Raw genomic sequence first — 18,971 nt, 5'->3', positions numbered from 1 at the left:
TAGCCAGGTTATATTCGAAATTTGGGTAAAGTCTGGCCTAGGTGCCCGGATTTATTCACCTTGTTTGCCAAATCTAGAAAAAAAACAAATTGTGGTATAATTTGTTTGTATCTATGCGTCCAAAACGAAATTTTATTTAAAAAAAACCCCTGAAAGGCTTTATGAAAGCCTTAAATACAATTTAAGATCTGCTAAAAAGTTTTGATAAAAAAAATTGTTTCAAGTTTGTTTTTCTTGGTTTTAGTGTTTCCTAAGTTTTAACTACATTTGCCCGGATATAGCCCGGATTTTTGTTCGACAATTTTGTAATCAAATGGCCGGATTTTGCCAGGTTAAAATAGCTCAGATTTGTTCGTTCCGGATACGTGCTGAAAAACTTCTTGCAACCTTAAGCTAAGAAATTCCGTTACCTTAACAAAAAAGGAGATGCAATTTAAACAGGCGATACTATGTTAAAGACAGCAAAGAAATTCAAACGTAAAATCAAAATTTGTACCAACTAGGGTAAGTGCTCCTACTTTGGACCTAGAGCCTACTTTAGTCCTAAAATGCCGAAAATTGTAAATAATTCATTTTTCTAGCATAAGCTAGATAGGGACAGCCAAATAAGTGGGGCTTGTTTCGAGAAATTAGAGTATATAAGGAAAAATCTCGTTTTTTTTTTACAAAATCAATGGAAAACCCGAATAATTTTTAAAGGGTCCAAAAATAGGAGACTTTCGACTTTGATGTTCCATGTTTACACCTGACATCACCAAAACTTGGTGCAATTTTTTAATTGGGGCATAACTCAGAACCAATGTTGAACACATTTATAACATTTTTTGTCAGCTTCACGCAAATAAACTACAAGTAAGTAAACACAAACAAGTTACATTTACATGATAACATTTGTTATACATTTTCATAATAACATTTGTTTGAAGATTACATTTTTAATGAATTTATTTATTAATTTTCGAGAATCATACTTTTTATAGGAATTTTATTTCTAAGTCCAATAAAATGTACCAGTTTAGCAGGAAAATAGGTTCAAAGATGGAAGTTTTGATCATCCATATCTTTGCAAATCTCTCAATAATGGTAAAACCTATGTTGAAAATTTTCATTGAAACTTGCATATTAGATCATGAACTTTAAATAGATGTTCTAAAAGATATAAACCTCCTGCCCATTTATGAGACAAACATGATTATATAAAAACCATCGCTTAAAGGATACAAAGTAGTGCAGCAAACCCTATTTCTCGGTAAAAACTGGACTGAAGTCTCGAAGCTTGGATTTAAATTTTTGAGAACATGGTTTGAGTATATGTTTCACGATTTACAGTTATCCTAAAGCATTGGAGTATATTTCATATGCACTTAGCAGCAGAGCCCAAAATTCCCGATTTATTAGAGAAAATCCTGACATTTTCTCGAATAAGTGGCTACGCTGATCGTGGCAATTTTTTCGCTCTTATCATTTTTTTTATAGTCGTCTGATACCCCTATTTTTTATTTAAATCTACAGATTTGCACTGGGTAGATTGCTACATTTTATTGAGCGCAAACATTGGTGTTTTCGCTAAGAAAATGTGTATTAATACCAAAACAAGCAAATGCTTTGGAGTTTCAATTTGCTCTGCTCGATATCGGACTGAGCTATCAAGGAAATTGTTAAATTTTATTCATATCACAAAATGTTTCGTACTAAAAGACTCCTTTCATAATTTTTTTTAATCAAATGTGGTACAAACAAAAGCCTAATTAATAGATTTGGATGAACTTTTTAATTCTTTAAACAACGGGGTCCCATACGAAATCAATACCGTAAAACGGGGTAACATTGATCACCGGGGTAAATTTGACCAACAATTAATTTTTCCACATTATCATCAATAACTCAGTCTATAGTTTGAATTTTTGAAAACTGTTTTCAACGTTTGAAAGCCTATAATTTGAGTATCAAATAGGGGAAATTTGAAATTTTTTTCTGTTTTTAAAAATGTAATTTCAAAATCTAAAAATATCTATTTTTCCAGGGCTCGCAAACAAACAGCTCTCCTGATGATACCAAAAAGCATTTAGAAGCAAACGGGTTGTTGAATTTGATAGAACAACTTTTTTTCTTTGTATATGTATCGTTATAGTGCTATTTTCACAGTCATTTAATGATAAATTTGTGATATTTAAAAAATAAGGACATTTTCATAGAGTAGCCTGTATTGGAAAAATTGATAGGAACCCTATAAAATGGGTAACTTTGAAGAAAAAATTAAAATGGAAATAATGGGAGGGCCTAGGGGACTATGTGAAGATAAAATTCCATTTATATTTTGAAGCTAAAACTATTTAGCAATTGTTATAATTTTTGCCCCTAAATGTAGGCAGCATCATAGTTCTGTTTTTCGATTATAAATGTTTTTGAAAGAAAACGTTCAAATGCAAGGTAAAATTGATAAACTAGCATTTGTAAATATTATGAAGGTGATTTGTATCCTTTATGATCAAGAAAGCTCGTTTAAACCGTCCAGATAGAGAGTGATCAATATTACCCCAAAGCATCAAATTCTGAACAAAGACTAAATCGATTTTTAAATCAAGTTTAAAATAGTCTAATGAATTTCCGCAACCATGGTTTACGTTCATAGGAGTCTGGTACTGGTTTTAAAAATATTAAGCATGCCACATACCCCTTAACAGAAAAAATAATCGAAAAATATTGAAAAAAGTGATCAATATTACCCCGGATTACGGTACCACGTTTTCAAGTGATTTCCGTAAAACTCATACCAATACAAATTTCAATAATCTCTTGTTATTAAACGCTCCTTAAAAAAAACAAAATCCCCCGTAATATATAATTTTAAATTACTCTTAAAACTTTAACGTGACTGCTACACATAAAAGTTTAGACATAACGAGTTGATTCCCATATTTGAGAGTGACCTAGTTTGGAAAATAGACAACTAGTGTTTTCTACGATAAAAACCCTCAACTGTCCAAAATCTTCTTTGCTTATTCATTATTTGATCCGGATGACAATTTTTATGTTATTTTATACAAAATTTGATCCCGATCAAATAACGAGAAAGGGGTCGCTCAACGAGCCTGAAAATTATGTACAATTTTGAAAAAAAATCTTGTCAATGCTATACATTTCTTTTGATTCAAATTTTTCTTATATAGCTTAGATTATGACTAACATTCCACTGCAGGACTGCATCGCGGTTGGATTTCTTCTCAAGCGTCGTTCTTGGTTACCATTCCAGATACATAGATTGGTTTGTTATCTCGACATACAGTAGACAGTAAACAGTATCCGATAACGATTGTGGTTCTGATTCTGCCAAACGAATTTTTAACTTTATCACAAATTTTTGTCTTGAGTTATAAATTTGGACATTCGTTTCGAGAATCGCATTTGACCTGAGGCACAAAAAAACGTGCCCTAAATTCTTCAATGTGCTCAATTTTTCATGTTTTTCGAATTCAAGAAGTTTTGATTCAAGCGAAAATGTTTAAAATGAAAATAAAAAATCGATTGGTACACAAATCGATGAGTTTGTCACTTATATTCCTCTGATCGAGAGCCAGATAATTATTTAAAAATCCGTACTTGTGTTCTGGGAACGGTTCTGAACTTCTTTAATCTTTTTAATTGAGTTTTTCAACTCATTTCAAGTTCAGATTTAGAATGTTGAATTTGTATTCGAGTCTACATTTTGATTCTAAATCTTTGCTATACTTCTCAATTTTATTTTTTTAGTTTGAGTACAACTTTTGAACGAGAAAGCTTAAACTGAACTTCGATAATATTAAAACTATCATTCAGTAGCGAGTTTTATTCAACAATACTGACTGCTATCAAAACAATCATTAACTTTAACTGAATCCCAATTAGGAACAGTCCGCTTATCAGTCCCCCGTTCCATGGTTGGTTGTCCGATTAAAACGTAACGCAAAATGCTAACAGAGCCCTACATTCAATGTGATAACGATGGGGTTCATTGTGAGAGCACTATCAACAAAAAATGTTCTTATCAGCGAAACATTCGGTGCCTGATAAGAGGAGCGAGTAAAAATAATTGGCTCCGAACAGACACCACAACTCTCAGCTGTGTTCCTTGATTAGCTATTTATCAAACGTCAACAGCGTTAGTAAGTTATCAACGTTTACGATTGTTGTGTACAAATTCGTCTACCTGGAATGTACGCTGCTCTTATCTGCACAATTTTTTTTCTTTCTCGTAACGATGGCTGCTGATAAGGGCCCTTCGTTCATAAACGACTGCAATTCACGACGAGGATAGTTGCCAATATGTCTATGTTTGTGAACTACGTAACCTTTCAGATTAAACCAAGTTTAAAACCTCCAGTGAGACTTATAATCAAAATCAAGCGCATTGATAAGAAAAAGGGGATGTTTTCCCAAATGTTATGGAATTTTTGTTAGACTTGAAATTATCCGTCATTACCAGAACCTGCGCAAAAATGCAATCGAATCACATTTCCTACTCTCTTTTCGTCTCCCTTTCATCTTTCTCTAGTGTACCCGACGGTGATACCGATTCCGCCGGTTTCGATGGGTGATTCCACACCGCCGACCCCGTCGGTGGCGCCACTGCAAAGTCCGATGGCTAACCTTATGTCTATCACCGAGACGCTTCCTCCGGGTAGTCCGCGCAACGGCCCAAGTCCTCCGGGACCACACCCGCCGAGGACCTCATCGAGAGGCTCTCAGCATTCGCCCAACAGCTCTGGTAGGTTTTGTCAAGTGTTGATCGGAATATCTACCATCCATAACATTAAATTAGATCTTTAGAGTGTATTACACAGCTATCACGCATCAAAACGTTCCCCAAAGTATTTTTTGTTACAGTACAGTAGTATTTCCTTCATATCTTTCTAATCCCCTTAGTAAAAGATGATAGTATTCAACTTTTAATGTTTATCCCTATTCCAATCGCAGGATCCTCAAGCGGCCGAAGGTCGTCCGGCTCTCGTCACGTTTCCAGCACAACTGTAACATCAACCGAAGCGCAACAGTCCAACGCTGCTGGAGTTCCGGGAGGAGCTAGTACGCCCAATGGTAACGGCTCGAACGGAAACGGTAGCACAACTCCAGTGACTCTTGGACCTCTCGGAGGGCCTGCACTACCCCAGCAGCCACCACCACAATCGCAACCCGGTGGTCCTCAGCCACCGCCGGAAGCCGTCGTTGCCGGAGGGCTGGCTCCCGGAGCCGGTGGACCACCAGGTGGCCCTCCAGGAGCACCCGGAGGCCCTGGTTCCGGTGGACCTGGAGGCCCGCCCGGTATCACCGGACCCATCCCAACCAGTGGACCCGGAGGACCTGCTCCACCCTCGGCCCCGAACCCGACCCTCAAGTGCACCCTCTGCCAGGAACGACTCGAAGATACCCACTTTGTCCAGTGCCCGTCGGTGGCCCACCACAAGTTCTGTTTCCCCTGCAGTCGAGAGAGCATCAAACGACAGGTAAGAAGTCACATCCTTAGCTCATCTGGGATAAATGGCAGTATAACCTTAAATCTGAGATGGGGCTTAATTCTTTAAATAATAGCTAAGGGTTTTGGAATAAACTTTTATCTTATTACTTCAATTGACGATTCTGCTTCTAAGGGTCCGGCGCCGATTAACCGACGTATAGGGTTGAGATAAAAGAACTCCAGTGCTGGCGATCCGGAGCCAGCGTCTTCATTTGCTGCCAGCCAAGGTTTTCATGAACTGTGAGGTTTGAGCGGCTAGACTACGTCGCCACGGGCTTCTGGGCCTGGCCGTTCTTCGATGCCCATCTTGATTCCAGTCAAGTGCTTCTCTGTAAATCTCGTTTTCATCTCTTCGCAACGTGTGCCCAATCAATCTCCACTTACGTTCACGAATCACGATTTCTAGCGCCTTTTGATGACACCGGCGATGTAGTTCCACGTTTGAGAACCAGTTGCCAGGTCACCAAGCGCGGATAATATTCCGCAGGCAGCGACTCACAAAACCTGCACGGTTTTGCTTACGGGTGAGCCGTAATTTTGCTTGAAGTAGCCGTAACGATTACGGCAGATTCATAGCACCGGTTGAATTCTCTCTTTATTCGTGTTACCAGTTCCTTGATTTCAGCCAGGGTGTCAAGAAATTGGTCAGAAACTGCGAATTCCCACATCTCTGGTGAACAGAGTCGATCTGCTCTGGGACTGCTTAGATAGGGTCCGTATGCTTCAACAATGACCAGGTAAACTGCCAAACCGGGGAATACTTAAGTCCCTTTCTATCAAACGTAGAGGTAGACTGGCGCAGGATTGACTTAGAACGTTACCAGGCCAAGCTCACAGATTGGCAGAAGGGGGCGGAAACGAAAAAAGCCCGACCCCAATGACCCAAACGTCGCGCCAGGGAGAGAGGAGAGGCGTCAAGGCACCTGAGGGCACGTACGCAGATGTCCTGCGACAGATGCGTACTAATGAGGACCTCGCCGATCTCGGTGAAAACGGTCGAAGGATCCGCCGGACACGCACCGGCGAGATGATCCTGGAACTAAAGCGTGGCACGGGAAACTCCAGCGGGACCCTTACGGCTAAGGCGGCCGAAGCCCTTGGCGACAAGGCTGAGGTACGTGCCCTCTGTAAAGAGGTGACCATCCGGGTTAAAAACCTGGATGAAGTCACGACAGAAGAAGAACTGCAGGTGGCACTGGTCGAGCAGTGCAAAATCTGCTCGGACCAGATATGGTATGCAGATTGGGCTGGTCAAGCTTCCAGTTGCAGCAACAAACGCCGCACTTAGGTGTGGAAGTGGTGGGATGGTCGATCCGTCAGATATCCATTCCCCAGCAACCGGACATGTGCTTTAAGTGCTTGGAGTTCGGCCACAAGTCGTTCGACTGCACTGCGCAGGACAGAAGTGGCATATGCTGGCGCTGCAGAGAAACCGGCACAAATCGCCTAACTGCAAGAAGCATGCTAAATGCCCTGTCTGCGCTGGAGACCACGCTGCTGGCAACCCTAGGTACTCCGCCTATAAAAAGGCGCAGGCGGTACCACCCCGGGCGCCAAAAGCATAGAGGTCGTCCAACTTAACCTCAACCACTGCTACACAGCACACCAGTTATTGTGGCGCTTCACAAGCGCGAGATCAACCCTCCTCAGGGCCATCAACGCAAGTAAGAGGGCACGTTTCAAGCAGTTATGCCGTGACGCCAACGACTGTCCATGGGGTGACGCCTATCGGGTAGTCATGGGCAGAACTAAAAGTGGGGGTGCACCGCCTGAAACGTGCCCGGAAAATGTGAGAGTCATCATCAATGAGCTGTTCCCACAGCACGATGTTACCCGCTGGCCAACAGTCCCGTATGACTGGGACACCAGCGCCGAAGAGCGGATAACGGTGGAAGAACTTCGAGAGATCGCAGTGAAGGCAGTTTGGTTTCCGTAGAGGTCGCAGCACTGTAGATGCCATCAGAGCTTGAAGAAATCATATTCGTTGACCGCAGTGGGGCATGAATGAGAGAAAATAAATTTCTTCACAAAGTGCTTCGAAAGACAATGAAATAAAATCATGTTTGCCTCGACGAACTTCATAATGACAGTGAATACATGCTTTGCTTTGGTCATTCACTCTACACTCATTCAATCCACAACGTTGTGACAGTAAACAAAAAACACAATCAGGTTAAATGGATTTTACATGATCAGATGTACTTTTTATTCTACCAGACAACTGAAAAAGTTTTCATCCGGATTCCTAACTACGATGTCTAAACATTTGCAAAATCAACTTAACGTGACTATCATTACACTGTATCATTAGGTGTGTTCGTATGATAGAATGTCTCTAAAAACGATTTTTTTAAATTGGTATTTAATAGTTTCTTAGTAAACTGTAACCTGAAAAAAAAAATAATGAGAACCCTCGCAATGCATTGTTTGTAGGGGATAAATAACGCCCAAGCAGTAAAATCCCAAAAAAAATCGTTGTTCATTCTATAATAATCTCCGAATTTAGATGATTGAGTTTTTGAAAAGATCACATTCACGGGTACGAAACTGAAGTTACTTTTTCGACCGTCAGTCACAGATTGCTACTTTGACTGATCGGGGGCAATGATGGAAACGTGAAATGTAGACATTGAATGGACAATTATTTCACTTTCATCTAAGCATGTCAACAGTTTTGAGCACTTGATGCCATCCGCTCGGTCATCGAGGTAGCGGACAGAGCCAGGTTAACCAAGAGGAGAGGGCTCCGCTTTTGCGCGGTGGTCACTCTGGAGGTGAAGAACGCCTTAAACCATGGGTGGCCATACCATGGCCCGCGGGCCACATGTGGCCCGCGTCTGTCTTTTTGTGGCCCGCGAAGCTTTTTTCAGAATTGAATGTTTTCCTTCTACATCTTTTAAAAGAAACGAAATATAACAAGCAAAAGAGAAACATTTTTATATTCTTAAATTTTTACAACATTTTACATATTCTTTGTACTTTACTCACATATTATGCAATAAATATTTGTTATTTAGTTACTTCATACAAGTAGTATTAAAATTAGTCTCCACTATTCTGGGAGCGTTGAGAGTCTTCAAGCGGAAACTAGTATATTTTTGAAGAGTTTGGAAGGCGTCAGGAAGATATGCTCATATATTACGTAAGAACTCGAGTAACTCAGTACATTAAAATAATAATGGGAAAGTAAAAAAATATTTATGTTTATTTTGAGCTGATAATTCACCGTATTTCAGAATCACTCACAAGATTTTTACAAAACATTAATTTAGTATTTCTTGATTTTGTTGTCTGAAATTTTATTTGTCAGCTTCGATTGATACAAACAAACAGGAAAACAGAAGCTCAAAATAATTGAAATCTGGTTTGTAAAATTATCACATTATATTGTAATCACACCATTATCAGAGTTATGTTGGTACAAAACTTCTACTATTTGTCAATCGAATTCTATTTTCGAATCTTTGTTTACTGACAAAAATTATTCAGCCTGTTAAAATTGATTTTAAAAATACAAAACCTCACACACTTTATTTGTACTTAAGTTCAACAGAAACAGGTAACATTTATCAAATTAGATAGAAATGGTATATCTTAGTTTAGTAACGTATTTTTAATTCACGTGCCATGGTATATAATCTTATAGACAGTGTTGGGCATTAAAACGCTGATCGCTAATCAATGTGCTTTGTTTTGGTTAAAAATAGATTTTCTCTCCAAATTTTTTTGTTAAAAAGCTCCAAAAAAGACAATTTGACAAGCGAGATGATTCATATGAAGTTTCCCTCAGATTGTGGAGCCTTTTTTATCTGTAAGTTCACCAAAAATTAAGAGAGAAAATAATTTAGAAGATATGAAATAAGAGGCCTTAATAATAAGTAATCATATTTTTAAAGCCAGACTCTGCAATAAAAATAGCCAGACTCTGCAATTAAAATATTGAGCTATGTAAAATTCATCTAAATTTCAACTTGAACTAATTTGGTACTTACATATAACGAAGAAGGAGACTTTTATAAAAATATATTTTTTATAGTAATTTTTTACTTTTACTTGTTTTTTTTTTATTTAAAAAAAGTGAAATGACAATGATAATTTGAAAAAAAAAAAATAAATTATTTTTATCCTTTTTATGAACGGCTTTCCCATTTATCGAATTAAAATTTGATCAAATGGAAAATTTTAAAAGAACGATCATTAAAATTTAAACATTTAGATTAGGTATGTGCAAATTTTGAAAGCTTCCAAAAGAACAACACAAGAACATAACACGGAAGAGCTCTTTTTATATTATTTTTTATTATTATTATTAAAAGCGTAAGAAATGCTTAGGAAGGGTATTTTGTTTCGAACAATCCCTTTCTACAGAGTGATCCTTATGGGATGAATAAGCCCAGAAAGTTTAAAATCTCTAAAAAACGCTATGTGTGTGAAGTATTGTCGAGGGAATTGAATTTAGTTCATAACCCATGTATTGAGTCTGAATTGGAAGGTATAATCTTGTCTGTTAGCTCGTTAAAAGTATATCAAACACTTTTAAATTTTTGTTTTGATTTTTTAAACTGATAAAAATCTATACTGAATCTCGAAAATCTTCATTTTGAAAACATGTAAAAAAAAATATTTGGCTAAATTCATACTTTAGGTAACTCACTGAAATTCGTTTGCATTTAATACTAAAGAAAAAAATTGTTGTGTGGCCCGCAAGCAAGTCTCAGTACTAAAATTTGGCCCGCCTGTTGAAAATCTTGGCCACCCCTGCCTTAAACAGTGTCAGTTGGACAGCGATTGCTTCGTCGCTCATCCGAATGAGGATCCCGGCATATCTGTATAGGCTTGTGGAAAGTTACTTTCACAATCGCCAACTGCAGTATATGACCGGTGAGGATTTGCGAACAAAAGATGTTTCGGCGGGTGTTCCACAGGGATGAATACTCGGCCCGGTTCTGTGGAACATCACTTACGACGAACTCCTACGAACGAGCTTCCCATCGGGAGCTGAACTCGTAGGATTTGCGGATGATGTAGTCCTCTTGGCGAGAGGCTCCTCAACAGCGGAGGTTGAGCTACTGGCCACGGTAGCTATCCAGGCAGTGGAAAGCTGGATGCACTCCAAGTGCCTGCGTCTAGCCCACCACAAAACCGAGATGGTGCTAATCACCAACCTGATCTCACCCCAAACAGGTACCATTGCAGTTGGACCGGGTACCATTGCAGTTGGACCGCGCAATATCGTGTCCAAACGCGCGATCAAGTACCTAGGGGTGATGATAGATGACAGGCTCAGCTTTACGAGCCATATCGACTACGTGTGCAAGAGAGCGGCAATGGCCACGGCCACACTCAAACGGATGATGCCGAACTCCTCGGCAATCCGAAGTAGTAAAAGGAGGATCCTGGCAAGTGTGACCACATTATTCTTGCGGTACGGAGCAACGGCCTGGAGGCAGGCCCTGGGAAAAAACTGTAACCTGCGGCGACTTAGCAGCGTTCAGCGGCTGTGTAGTGGCGGGTGTCATGCCCATCTAGGTTTTGCTTGAGGAGGATGTCTACTGCTACGACAACAAAGGCACGCCCAACGTACGAGATCTCGCCAATGAGGACTCGATGTCCAACTGGCAGCAGCAGTGGGACAGCTCAACGTGGACCCATCGTCTGATCTCGTACATCGGGAGCTGAATCGGAAGAAGCACGGTGAAGTGGACTACTATATGACGTAATTCCTTACTGGTCATGGATGCTTCATGAAGTACCACTACCGGTTTGGACATGTGGCTTTGCCAGATTGAGGGGACGTGGAGGAAACATCCGAACATATGGTGTTTGTCTGTACGAGGTTTGCGGCGATACGTACTCCCATATTCGCCGCCTGTGGGCCCGACACGAAAGCAGACAACGAAGGAAGAAGGTTAACCACTGTCGGAGGATACCCACGGGTAGAGAGGCTCTCGATGCTAAGCGAGCCTCTCGAGTCGGAGTAGGATGTCGTCATCGACAATATCCGAGTCGTAGCGTTCAAAGTCCCGAACGTATGCCGTGACATGCGCGAGTCCAGAACAAGCTGCTCTCGATCTGACACACAACGAGCAGAAAAATCCTCGGGTCGAAAATCCTAGAGTTGCCAGCCAAAGGGGATAAAGAAGACCGGACAACGGTCAGAGAAGACTGACGGGAGGCTGTCGAGTAGAGTACGTCCGACCCCACGGTTTGAAGCTACAAAGATAAGGCAACACCTTCTGCGTAGCGCATGCCGTGGGTGCGCCGCGTTAAGACTTGACCATCTTTGTAGTGGAAATCGTTGGGAAAGGGTTATTCCACGATCGGGGAATATCCACGGGTAGAGTGGCTCTCGACGCCGGGTGAGCCATTCGAGTCGGAGTAGGATGGCTTCTTCGTCGGGAATCATCCGAGTCGTTGCGTTAAGTACCGCGCATGTGCCGTGACAGTCGCGAGTCTAGGATAAGCTGCTCTCGATCAGGCACACGACGGGCAAGGTGGCGAACCTTGAATCCTAGAGATAAGAGGTCGGGCTTCGAGTCGTTAGAGAAGAGGTCAGGCCCCGAACCTAAAGGCGGATAGGTTTGTGTGGTCAAACCCGAGTCTTTACGATAAGGGATCAGCAATCATTGATTTATTGCTCGGGAGTAAAGCCACGCATTTTCAGATTTATTCGCAAAAGCATCAAAAAAATGACAACGCTCATTTCACTTGGATGTAAACAACAGTACGCAGCCAAAATTTGGTTGAACTACACGATTTTAAAATGACGGTTATTCCATATGCCCTAAGTTATCATAAAAACAGAACCCCGAAACTCAAAAGCTTAGAACAATTGAATAACAATCTATACTCATACCGATTTTCTTGAAGGCATATCATTCATACTTTAATTATATCTTTTACTTTCAGGGCTCCGGTGCCGAGGTGTACTGCCCCAGTGGAGAAAAGTGCCCGCTGGCCAACTCGACGATACCGTGGGCCTTCATGCAGGGCGAGATCGCCACTATCCTTGGCGAGGAGCTCAAGGTCAAGAAGGAACGCGAAACGTAGAGGGGCGGCAACCCTGATGTCCAGGGGACGACGAACACCACAACATCGATGCCATCGACACCAACGGGCTGCTCATCATACGGCCTGTGCTCCTCCGCCTCCACCTCCTCCTCCTCCTCAGCCACCTCTTCTTCGTTTTCTTCGACTTCGGCTGCATCGGCGTATCAGGAGCTGTCTTACTACCACCGTCAACCGGCTGGCAGCAGTGGACCAGCTGTTGGGCACTGGATTGCGACCGATAACGGATTGCGGCACTATCGCACCAACGCCAATCATGTAAATTTGGGTCCTACTGGCGCTGATCATCCGGAAAATCCCACTACAGCGGTCGGTTGGAAGGAGTTCAACTCGGTTCAGCGGTCTGCTTAGTGACCTCAGACAGCAGTTGGAGTGAAGAATTGGTTGTTCAAGTTGGCAAACAAGAAGAGGGAATCTCGAAAGTGGCAGGGTTTTTGTCTGCTAACCATTGGTAAAAATCGGATTTAGCAATTGGAAAAACAGAAAACTGGAGGAAAGTTTTATAGAGAAAAAGGAAAAATCTTGGAAAACAATAACAAATGAACAATTGTTGTACATAATCAAAATAGGATAAGCCATACAGTTTATAAATAAAAATGATTCGGCAATTTGGATGCCGTTAATTGTTCCTTAGTTTTGGGACAACACTTTTACCGTCTGTTTCCGAACGGTTACCGGGCGAATTTTTGGCTATCTCGCACATCCCTGTAGAAAGGGCCGATCGAGCGGGATTTAAAATCACATACAAAACAAAATGGTTCTTTAGTAGTTTTTATTTTTTTTCTAAAGAGAAGAAAAAAAAAACGGAGAATAAACACACATGCCAGGAATATTTAGTCTTGTAAGCAGACGAGAACGAAATCATAAGTTATAGTTTGTAAGCCGGATGTTCTACAAAGGAGAAGGCAAACACAATTGGAAAAACTTTTGCTCGCGTGCAAAAGTTAGACAACGCTGCTGTACAAAAAGAAAGGGATAGAAAAACCCATGAAAAAACCCCTCCCTCCCGGCTCCCCAACTATTATACTTGTTTTAGAAAGAAAAGATTTTTTATGAGTTAAGAATTTCTAGATTTTAACTTCCGCAAAAAAATGATTGTGGAGAAAATCTCTGCTAACACAGTCAGTCAATATTCTTCGCAAGTTTTAGAAAACCAATGTAAAAAAGAGAGCTATCGACTCCTTGTTTTCGATAACGAAGCATCTACAAAAAGAAAGCAACGGGAAGCATGCGAAGGAGGAGGTTGAAAACACAAATAACTCTATTTTAAGAGTTGACTTAATTGATAACATGTTCTTTTTAATTGAAACAAGAATAAAAACTAACTATAAGTTTGTTTACTTCTAATCTAAAATTCGCTAGAACCACACACACATATTTATGACTAGCTTTTAGTTAATTTTAAAAGTTTCAATTCTTTTATGTACATAAAGTCGCGAGAAATAAATGTTTAAACAAGAGAGAGTAAAACGAAGAGAACATTTATGTTTATTATTTTAATTTATTAATTCTAAGTGATTCAAAAAATACAAACAAATGATCATGTTTACTATATGTTAAGAAAAAAAAAAGATTCAAAAATACAAATCTATGAGTCTATGCAGTGAAGAACGCGTATTGGATTTATTTATTTTTATTTTATGTTTGAAGAAATCCTTCTTTTTTCATCTTTGATTGCTGATCTCTGCTATGTTTAGTGTTTGCAATGAAGTTTGAATTGTATGTTGTATTATTTGAGCTTTTTTTTCTATTTACACAACTTATGTTTCCTTTCTTTGAGTTTCGGTAATAACATTTGACAAGTTTTGTTAGGGATTTTCAAATGTATATTATGGTGTTCAGTTAGTTGGTAATTATTTTACCTTGTGATAGTGGAACTTCAAGTTCTATTTTTTGTAATATTTATGTAAAGTGAAGGCTTAGACTTTTATCTCAAAAGTTTACCAAACGTCCGATATATTTTTAAATTAGCTTTTTCTTCATTTTTCGGATCTGTTTTATCTTATAGGTACTTAGAAATTTTTTATACAAAGCAACATGATAGATATCTACATCGATTGAAGTTTCTTTGATTTATTTTTCTAACCTGTGTTTTTTACATTTATTGTCCGGTTGCATTTAAGACTTCAAATGTACCTTAAACCAATTCTAAGATTCTACGAGAGTAAAGTGAAATCCACCTAAACATTGAAACTTATTCCGTGAAACGTACATATTGGAAGTACGTAGAACAAATAACCCAATAAGACGGAGCAGCTCAAAATTTGAAGCATCGAAAATAAGAGCGAACTTCAGCTATTATAGTGCTATGAGTAAAACAACTGAATGAATAGAAGAACAATTTAGTAAAAGCCTATCTTACTACGGGATATCCTCAGGCCTGATTTTTGTTTTCGGGTCAATCATTAACCAAACCACGTAGACAGGATAACGCCTGAATCATAACATGTAGTTTTGATCCCGCGGAAATGATTGTCGTTAGATTCAAGAAACAGAATATTCGATAGCAATTAGCTCCAAATAACATAATTAACTAAACGCATAGAACCAGATACCACTAAGCAGATGCAGCGATAGCAAGAATTGTTGTTTGTTCATTATTTTATGGAGCGGATGCGTCCCTACGTTGGCCGCACGTCTCTCTGTCTCTTTATCGAAGTAGTGAAAAAGTTGATTTATAACCATCGTTTCTCGTTTTGGCCCCCATGAAACCTGAGTAAAAATTCTACCAATAGTAAATGCAATAACTATGGATAAGTTCAGCGAACCGTTAAAGCTTTTTGGACAGAATGTAATTCTGCCAATAGCTTTAAAGACAGTGAGAGACATGGCTTGTTACTCGTTTGTAAAAATCAATTATACTACCTACATCCACTTACACATACAGTAACGAGAACAAACTAGAAGCCTTATTAATTTTAAACCAACTTAAGGTACACCGGGGTAAGTGGGGACGGTTTTTCGTATAGTTCAACTTTAAAAAATCATTAAAAAATCAGCAGTGGGTCAATTTTGATAGAATCGCGTTCAATGTGATGCAGAACATGTTGTTCACAAATGCTGAAGAGATGAGCTTGATAGACGCAAAGCGAAAAAAGTTATCACGTAAATTGTTATGGACTGCTGGTGTCTTCACTTACCCCGCTTTATGGGGTAAGTGGGGACGGTAGATTTTCCCTTTGATTTTTCAGGAAATTTTCAACAAATTTGTGTTTTTTTGGTTGAATACGTTACTTTATTGCTCGAACCGTCCGAAATTTTGAAAAAAGTTCATGGTACTATTTAGAAGGCATCTTACAATGATTTTTGTGTGTAATCCGATATTATCGAGAATATATACTTATTTTAGAAAAAACAAGTAATTTTCCCAACTTTTCATGATCTGAATGTTAAATAAAGCTAAATTGTATTGAATGAAGAAGAGAAAATTGAAAAAAATGTGTAAACATCAAGTATTTATAAAGCCGTCCCCACTTACCCCAGGTAGGGTTTGGAAACAAAATTTTAGATTTTTGCAAATAAACCCTTTTTTCTATATTTTTAACCGTCGTTCCTTTCCTAATTGGTTGTTTTGAATGTAAGGATTGTTTCAATGTAGAGTTTTTCGTCAAGAACCAGCTAGTTTACGAGAAATTTGCGATTGAAAAAGATGCACATCAACTCCACATCGTAGTTAAAAATAGAAAATTTACACAAAGTCACCGTAAACATCCGCAATCGTCGGAACCGTATCTCTTTTACAGTTATTGGATAGATTACAAGTAAATTTAACATTCTGCATTAAAAGTTTGAAAAAATAGTGGACAGTATTGTTTTAATAGCCACCGTCCCCACTTACCCCGCGTCCCCACTTACCCCGGTGTACCTTACTTGTTTTGCCTCTTACAGCTCACACGAATCATTACCATTCTCCAAAAGTGGAATCTAATGGCGATCTGAGGGTTTTCATTTTCGCTATAGGTCATTATCGATCGTAACGGACCAGTTTTGGTTCACTAGCTTAACCCATTTCACCCAAGGCAAAAAAAAACGAACAATTTGAGAGCGAGTGCAATTCGTGACACACAAAGATTTTATTGGACTTTTGGTGGAACACAAAATTACCAGGATAATGCCAAATTGTTAAATTGCTACTAAACATAGCCATCTCGATTTTTCCGGTGATGGTCAAAAACATGCAACAACATTTTCTTTTTCGGTTCCGTTACAGATTGTTACGCATTCACTGACTGTAAGAAGCAGAGTCGACTGGGGGGACCGTTATTTCGGATCGGAACAATGAATTGAAACCCATCGATCAAGCTTCGAAAAAGTCAAACATATTGGAACACGACACTCGCCATACCTGTACATAAATGTAAAATCATTAAAGAAAGAAATCTCATGATGTGAACTATCTAAAAACCCAAAAGAAAACAGCAAATACTAACTCTAGGAGGTCTTAATCCTTATAAAAAAATCTTCAAAAAAAATCTGACTAAACCTTACAAAGGAACGAGTCAGAAACGAAAGATAAAGGAAAGATGAAAATAATCAGTTTCGTTTGGATGTTCCCATTTGTATTGAAATAAATAGGCATAACTTGGAACGAAAAACATAAAACAAAACACCCAGAAAGCAATAGAATAAATGAAAAGAGAAATCGCCATTTTTAAAAACAGGATTCAATTTGTAGAAAATCATAGCTATCGAGGATTGGAATAAATTTAGGGTCAGTTTGAGAATAAAATAATTAAAAATGAAGTGAAATAAAATAAATCACTATTCCGTAAACTTACAATATCAACATTCAAGCATTGAAGTCATTGATAAAATAAAAAAAAAACAAAACAAAAAACGAAACAAAGACATAATCTAAAAAAACAAAAACAGCGGAACTCGAGTAACTTGAAGTTCGAAATTCGGAAGTTCGTATATATATAAACTTTGTGGAACGAACGAATGAAGATAAAAAAAACCGAAATCGATGATAAAAACACTTTGTACGCGAAACACTCACAAATGAAAAAAAAAAACATGTTTGTACATACAATAAAGTCAAAATATTTCAAACAAATTGGAGTACATAAGGTGCAGTTGGTTTTGTTATTTCAAATAAACCCGAAATTTATCCGCAGTTGTTAATCTTTTTTTTAAATTTTTTCATTTTTTAACTTTTATTGACATTGAATACATCCGTTTTTATCAGTCCAAGCAACCGAAAGTTTCTAACAGTTCTTTGGTTCGTAATCTGCATTCGGACTTATTTAATGTTGCTGATGCCAACCAAATTTAAGTTCCAAAAAAAAAGATCGAGAAGACCGCTTTGAAGCTCATGAAAACCCATGAGTGCTTAAAATAAGGTCGCCAGATTGCCCGGTTTTATGCGGGTATGCCCGGATATCATTGAAAAAAAGCCCGGATTGATTCAATTTTCCTGGATATTGCCGGGATTTTTGGTCGACAATTTCGAAATCAAATGTCCAATCCGGATACGTGCTTTAAAAATTCTGGCAACCTTAGCTTAAAATCCATAAAAAGGGAATAGATAGCAAATTTCCTAGGAAACCATTACCAAGCCACTGTGAACTTTGATAGTGCGCATATGGAACTGCCTATGGATGTAGAAGGCATAAGGGCATAACAAGCACCCGGAGCGAAGTAAGCACCTCAGTTCTTAGATGACGAAAAGTTTATAATTCTCGAGTCCTAGAAAATGAGCACTATGAACGATTCAACGACCTGATCTCAAATCTGCCCTCCTCTGCAATATGATGAACACATTGTTCCTTGTTTTTTCGATTCATTGAGGTTTTGATTTTTCACTTTAATTATTGTAAAACCCGTTTTTACAGTAATTTACTCATTTAGGGGCAAAATCAGCATCTTTTAGTGGGGCAAGTCGAGCACCTTTTCTACCATTAGTTCAACAGAAAATTCATCTCGGAGAGCTTGTGACTTTGGGGCGCATTCAAGTTTATATGGAACTTTTTGCTGCCTGGAAAGATTTTCTTCCACAATCATATTTATTAACTGCTTATCTACTTTTCGGCTTTTTTCGCTGATCACAACGCCACTTACAGGGTTTGATCCTCATTCATTTTCAAGAACTCTGGCCGAATTTGAGCTCATTTGAGTAAGTTTCCAGCGTGCGCTAGAAGTTTTATTGAAAAAAGTCCATTTTTCTGGAAAATTCTCGTAGATGTGTTCTAGCAAGCTGTTGTTAATATAAAATGATAATTTTATAGTGCTCGGTGATTGGTATGACAATCATTCGTATGGACCTGTTTTAGATAATTGACTAAATCAAACCGAAAAAATTTAAAAATTCATTAACTACCAACTTTTACAGAAAATTTACTTACAAGTTGAGAGCTTAAAATCAGTAGTAAATAGAAAAAAAATATTTTCGATATAAACTTTTCATAAAAAG

At 38.7% G+C, this 18,971-nt stretch overlaps 1 protein-coding gene across 3 annotated transcripts in view; it reads left to right on the top strand.

The window, feature by feature from the left end:
• LOC129751536 (interferon regulatory factor 2-binding protein 1-like) overlaps positions 1-17,628 on the top strand; it is a 64,546-nt gene extending 46,918 nt beyond the window's left edge. For 2 of the 3 annotated variants that reach the window (XM_055747089.1, XM_055747088.1), the window contains 3 exons: positions 4,532-4,744; positions 4,954-5,480; positions 12,401-17,628. In XM_055747089.1, coding sequence (XP_055603064.1) covers positions 4,532-4,744; positions 4,954-5,480; positions 12,401-12,541 — 881 coding nt within the window. In that variant the 3' untranslated portion in view covers positions 12,542-17,628. The remainder of the gene's footprint in view (positions 1-4,531; positions 4,745-4,953; positions 5,481-12,400) is intronic. The other variant, XM_055747090.1, reaches the window with a different exon arrangement.
• The last annotated feature ends 1,343 nt before the right edge of the window (positions 17,629-18,971 follow it).

This window comes from Uranotaenia lowii, chromosome 3 (assembly GCF_029784155.1).
Source record: "Uranotaenia lowii strain MFRU-FL chromosome 3, ASM2978415v1, whole genome shotgun sequence".
Classification (NCBI taxonomy): Eukaryota; Metazoa; Arthropoda; class Insecta; order Diptera; family Culicidae; genus Uranotaenia; species Uranotaenia lowii.
This window is presented reverse-complemented; position numbering and strand designations above follow the sequence as displayed.